The 6,268-nt window shown below is 57.2% G+C and overlaps 1 protein-coding gene across 1 annotated transcript; it reads right to left on the bottom strand.

The window, feature by feature from the left end:
• Nucleotides 1-4,565: 4,565 nt before the first annotated feature.
• Nucleotides 4,566-5,876, bottom strand: FOXB2 (forkhead box B2). The gene has a single exon (XM_040988731.1). The coding sequence runs from the start codon at nucleotides 5,874-5,876 to the stop codon at nucleotides 4,566-4,568; it is 1,311 nt and encodes a 436-aa protein (XP_040844665.1).
• Between the last annotated feature and the right edge of the window lie 392 nt (nucleotides 5,877-6,268).

Genomic DNA, 6,268 nt, shown 5'->3' with positions numbered 1-6,268 from the left:
AATTACAGTTCTCAAATGCTTTATTTTCTGTTTCATGATATATAAGCATGTCTTGTAACTGTGTATAGATCATATGAACATATCATGGCTTAAAATTCAGAATTTGAATTTGATGGACCATGCAAAAAAAAAATCAATAAAACAAAATTTGGATGCAAGGGGTAACAGGCACATGTGGCTTGAATTTACCTTTATATACACAGGGGATAGTTAAAAAGGGAAAGTGCTAATAAAAATAAATCTTTAAAAAAAAAAAAAAAAAAGGGAAAGTGCTTGGGACAGAGTCCGCCTGGAATGTTGCCAACATCATACCATTGAAACAATGAATTCGAATCCCAGGCAGGTCTCCTCAATTTCCCCGAAGGTATAGAGTAGCCTTTCAACACTGAAAGATAACATTAATGAGAATATTTTGAATGAGCCAAACGGGAATGCTGAACTTGAACTTTGCCTTCTGGAATTTAAAAACTTCTCACCTACGTGTGTCTCCCCCCCTTCCCGCGCCCTCTTCCCCACCCCCACCCTGCCCCCAAGCCTTTAAACTCATAAAGTGGTTATCCCTGAGCTTTGCAACTATTTCTGCAGTTTCCCATCTTCCATGCCAACTCCAGCCTGCCCTCACACCCCCCAAGCACAATTACAGAAACACATCTGGTTAACACCAGCATCACTTCAAACCCTTACCGCCAGACGCAAGCATGTCCCCGAACTACCCTTTCTTCCCACTTCCTCAGTGTAGAAGACTCTTACCCCAGAGGTAGCTCCAGATCCTACTGCAAGTTCCAAGGATTTCTCCTTTATTTTGTACATAGCAGAAATGCCAGCCTTGTCATGTGAGTGGAATTTAAGGGGACTCAGTAGTTTCTAGGAGCCAGTGTATCTAATTCCAAGGGGGTTCTATTTCCACACTCTGGAGTCTTCTAGTACTGGTGCCAAGAAGGCAAATATCACCTCTGAGTCCCTGGAGGCTGTGTGTTGATCAATCTTGATCACTCCCTCGCCCCCTCCCCTCGCAAAGTTGCTTGGAATTCAGCAGTGCCATTTCCAGCTAACTGGCTCCGATTCCAATGGATGCAACCAGTCCCCCTCCCTGGCTGGACTAATGCCAGTCTACTTAGGGAGATAATTGACCACAAGCCAGCCCGGCTGACAGGTTTCTGAAGTGCCAGATGCAACTATGCCAACTCTGGCCCTTACAGAAGGACCTGTTCTCTTGGGACCACAGTAGTTTTACTTCATTTCGCTTTTACCTTTCTCTGCGTTTAGGGCATGGGCATGGCAGCTCTCAGGCTCCTCCCTGCTTCTCCCCTTCGTTCTCAGGTCCCTGTGCATTTGGATCAGTGAGATACAAGCTGAGTAACTGCTCTCTCCACTAGGCTGTTGCATACCAAGAATGACTTGAATGGAGATGGTCCTAGACTTGTAGGAGCCCCTATTTCTATCTCACTTATGTTCAGAACCAGTTTTACCTGCACCCCAGTGTGGAAGTAGAGTAGTTATGAACTCAGCTAGGAAAATCACCCAAGTCTTACACTAACTTATTCTCTTTACACCTTATTCTCTTTTTGTTGATTCTCTAGTAACTTTGCTGCCAGGACAATGCTGTGTCTGATCCTTGCTAAAGAGTTTGACCAAGCAAGGAAGTTGGCTGCAGTGTGGATGTTTACAGCACTTGGGGGGTGGAGGGATCCGCTAGGGAACAGGTGGTGGGCAGACCTGGTACCCCTGGAGCCAGGCAGGATTGTTGCTATCAGGGTCTGGGCTGGACAAGACGGACAGTGTGGTTTATAGGGGTGAAGTTGCTCACAGTAGAGTTACCAGTCAACTTCAGATCCTATTTTAATGAGGGCTTTTCTGGACAGTGGGGAGGGCTTTTATTGCACTGTTTCTAAAGGGAGAACTAGGGCACAAAACCCCGGTTTACACAGCCTCACTTTGCAAGTTCTGTGCCAAACGCGCTTTCCTGTGGGTGCCAGGGTTCCCTTTTGAGTTGAACCCTCTCTAAGCTCAATCTACTTTCCTCTCTCCAGACCCGCAGAAACAGTGCAAACCCAGTGTGTTACCCCTGCCCCGCCCACTTGGGGTGGGCCAGTCCCGGTGCCAGTAGAGGCTAGCGCCTGTCCCAGCGGTGGGTCTGGCTAAAGAAGACTCTGGACCTTTCTGGCAGCAAGCGGAAGGGAGATGAGGTTTCTTATGCTGGGATTTCCCGGGATCCAGGAACCACGGATCCAGTTCCCAGCGCCTAAACAGGATGGGAATGGGAGCTTTCAGGCACCAACTGCTCCGGAGGCAGCCAGAGAAGCCGCTCTCCAAAATCCCTCCCTTGTCCAAATTTATGCTGTCCGTGTCACTAACTTGCTTGGCCTCCCCTGTTGCAGCTGTCAAGGGTCTCAGGCCAGCGAGAGGAAAACCTCCCAGGAAACTGCAAGATCTCCAACTGGAAGAGCCAGTCGCCCCTCTCCCAGGCGAGGCCAAAACCGAGCCGCCCCAAGGAGTAGGGCCGGTAAGGATAGCTTGTGTGGATCACCTGTCAGACCCCCCAAGCAACGTCATTACTGTGTGGAGGCCATCTTTAGTTTTCTTCTCGAGGAAAATTGGAGGAGACACGGTCGCTGACCCTGGCCTGGCGTGGGAGAAGCTGGAGCAGAGTGGGGGCTCTGAGTCCCGGTCCCGACGGCGTGCCCCGCACGGGGCCGGGACTCTCGCGCCCTCTCCCCGCGCTGCTAGACTCTCCTCAACAGGTGGCAGGGTCCACCTTCTTGGGTTCCATCAGCGGCCAAGACCCAGTGCCCGTTCCTGGTGCCGATCGCGCTCCCCCATGGGCTCAAGGGGGCGCCGTGGGACCCTCACTGGCCTGGCACCGAGCCACGGCCATGGCCAGCCCAGGAGTAGCCCCGGAAAAGGGCAAAGGGTGATGGGTGGCAACAGGAGAAAGCTTAGGGTTGCGGCTTTTTTACTCACTCCACCTCTGGGCTGGTGGTGAACTTACTGCGGCATAACTGGGAAAGGAGCGTGAGAAAAACAGGCGAAAAAGCGCCCATAGATAAAAGGCGCTACGAAGGAAGGAAGGAAACTTGTTCCTGCTGGTGGCTCGCGTGGGTTGACATCCTTTGCAAGTTCTGAAGTTCGAAGATAAAGGGGAGAGGGAGGATTGGATAGACCCCGCCCCATCCACCGTGGGCACCGAAGCTGAGGCCTGTACACAAGCGACACATCTTCACACGGGTACCGGCAGATCCAGAGAAGTTTTAATGGAGACAACGCGAACAACACCTGCAGACAGCAACAAGGTCACAACCCGAAAGCAGCGCGGACGCAAAGCCAAGGGATTAAGCCGAGCCCTCCCCCTCTGCCTCGCATCCATCCTAAAGTTTGTTGCGAGTAAAGTGCTATATTTCTGGGGTTCAAGGTGTGCGCGTGGGCATGTGTGTGTGTTGGGGGTGGGGGTATGAGTAGGCATATGGGACTTTTTTTTTTTTTCATTTAAGAACTGCAGCAAGTGAATTTGCCCCATCACAGGGAATGCCAAACAAACAGCAGCGCGCTGGAGATCCGCGGGCGTAGGGTGGGGGGCAGCCGACAAAGAACACCCAAAGTCCAGCAGGTGTCAAGTGCAGCGCTGCCCAGTTTTGCTTGCTTGTTTGTTTGTTTTCTTGCATTTTCCGGCTAGGAAGACAAATTCCCTAGAGGCAGTGATCCGTCCCCCTTCTTTAAAATTGCAAATGGACCAGATCCTGGACAATCGCATTATTCCTGGCTTCTTCATGACCTTCCATCCCGAGCGGTGCACGAGCCAGGTGCAGGTGGAAAGAGTCGCCTGCATTGACCCTCTTTGGTTGCGTCTCCCAAACTTCGCTTTTGGAATCTGAAGCTTTGCCCTTTGAGCTGGGGGCCACTCTCCTCCGTGCACATCCATCGCTTTAGCGGCTCCGCCTCTCGGTTTCCTCCTGGCTCAGAGCCAAGGAATGTGTTTGTTCCCTCCCACCACCATCAAAGACCTTTCCACTACCTTCCAAAGCTACCTTAGGCGTGATCCTTGTGTCCTCATCCATTGGGCTGACCAGAAAACAACGGTATCTACGCCCCCACTTCTCCTCAAATAAAACGGGATGTCGCCAGCGCACGGCCCTTCGCTCTCGCCGCAGCTGCCCGGGGAGGCGACCCGCGCAGAGACTCTTGGTGGCTGAGCTGCGTTCCCGCGACAGGCCTCTTAGAATTTCTCTGTGAAAGGCTTGGCCCCTCCTGCCTCCGCTCTCAGAAGGCTCGGATTGTATTCCCAATTTGCCAGCGACCAACCGAGACTTCCCTCCCGCCCTTCGCTGCCCCCTCCCCAGACCCCGTAACTTACTGAGTATTATATTAATGACAATAGAACCGCTTACCTGAAAACTGGCTTTCATGAATCTGAGCGTACAACATAGTATAAATACAGACAAACCAAGAGGATTACATTTAATCAGATCACTGGCTAGCCCCTTGCGGGCTGTCCGTTTGACCTGCTGGCTGCCGGGCAGCCTAGCGCCCGGGGCATTTTCTGCACGCGTCCTTGGCCCCGGCGCGGCCACCTAGGAGTGCACCAGGACCGAGTGCAGCGAGCCGCCCTTGCTCTCGGCGCTGCTGGCGCTGCTGGGCTCCAGCAGAGAGGCGGCCGGCGAGGCCGCGGCTGCCGAGCACACGGTGGAAGGCGCGGGCGGCTGCTGCGCTGCGGCGGGCACCGAGAGCGCAGGCGGCAGCGCGCTCACGGGCGGCAGCGCAGGAGTGGGCTTGATGGGCACTGGCACGGCAGGCAGGCTCTGACTCGCCGAGTGGCACAGGGCCTTGACGGGCACCCCGAAGGTCCCGTACTCGGGACCGACGGGGACGCCAGCTGCAGCGGCGGCGGCCGCCGCCGCGGCCACTGAATCCATGACACCCACGTGCGGCCACACGGAACCCACCACGTTGCCGAGCTGCCCCGGCACAGGGTAGCCCAGATGGTGCATGACGGACGCCAAGGGCAGCCCTCCGGCCTGCAGCACGCCCTTGTAGTCCCGGCCGATGATGTTCTCGATGGCGAACGGGTGTTTGAAGCCGGAGGTGGACGCGGCGGCTGCGGCGGCTGCGGCGGCCGCAGAGCCCAGCCCGTAGGGGGGGAACTGAGAGAGGCGCCCCACGCTGCCCACCGCCGCGGCCGCCGCTGCAGCCGCCGCAGCCGCCACGGCCGCAGCCTCCTGCATCTTCCCGGGGTGGGACGGCTGCGGAGGCTGCGCCTGCTGCGGCGGCTGCGGCGCGGGCTGCGACGGCAGGTGCGGCGGGGGCGGCGGCGGTGCCGGCGGGGCAGGAGGTGGCTGCTGGTGGAAGTAGTGCAGCATGTGCGGCGGCGGGGGCGGTGGCGGCGGCTGCGGCGGAGGGTGGTGGTGATGGTGGTGGTGCGCGGCGGCGTGGTGGTGATGGTGGTGGTGGTGGTGGTGGTGTGGGTGATGCGGGTGCAGGTGCCCGGCGGGGCCGGCGCCCTGGGCGCCCTTGGAACCTCCAGCATGCAGGTGAGCGTGGTCGGCGCGCAGCACCTTGAAGCGTTTGCGGCGACGCAGGAAGCTACCGTTCTCGAACATGTCGCCGCAGTCGGGGTGGAGAGCCCAGAAGCTTCCCTTCCCGGGCTGGTCGGGCCTGCGCGGGATCTTGATGAAGCAGTCGTTGAAGGAGAGGTTGTGGCGCAGGCTGTTTTGCCAGCGCTGCGTGTGCTCGCGGTAGTAGGGGAAGCGCTCCATGATGAACTTGTAGATGTCGCTCAGCGGCAGCATCTTCTCGGCCGAGTGCTGGATGGCCATGGCGGTCAGCGAGATGTAGGAGTAGGGCGGCTTTTGGTCGCTGTACGAGCTCTTGCCCGGCCGCGGCATCGCCCCTGGCTCCTCCCCCGCGGCCCCCCGACCTCCAGTGGGCCGCAGCGTCGCTCCGGCTCTGCACTCGGACTCCCGGGGCCTGGAGGACCTCACCGACTCCTGCACCACCCGTGCAGTCCTGCCACCCGTTCCTCTGGACCCCCAGGGCCTCGCTGCCTGGGCTCTCCGCGCCGGGTCCTTGGGGTCAGCTCCGTGGTTGGACGCTCACAACTTGTGGTCCTGACGGTCCCCGACGGGCGCGCACTCTGGCGGGCAGGATGCTTCTTCCTCCGGCGGCCAGAGCCGGAGCTGATGGCTGCAGAGGCTCCTGGGGCTGCGTTGTCTTGCCCTTTTGCCCTCCTTCGGGCCAAGGATGCCCAGGGCAAACTACGACACCTCGAACCCTTGGA

The sequence above is a fragment of the Ochotona curzoniae genome, unplaced genomic scaffold, assembly GCF_017591425.1.
Source record: "Ochotona curzoniae isolate NIBS_2020 unplaced genomic scaffold, NIBS_Ocur_1.0 contig_50, whole genome shotgun sequence".
In the NCBI taxonomy this organism is placed as follows: Eukaryota; Metazoa; Chordata; class Mammalia; order Lagomorpha; family Ochotonidae; genus Ochotona; species Ochotona curzoniae.
Note: the sequence above shows the minus strand (reverse complement) of the source record. Positions and strands in the feature narration are given on the sequence as shown.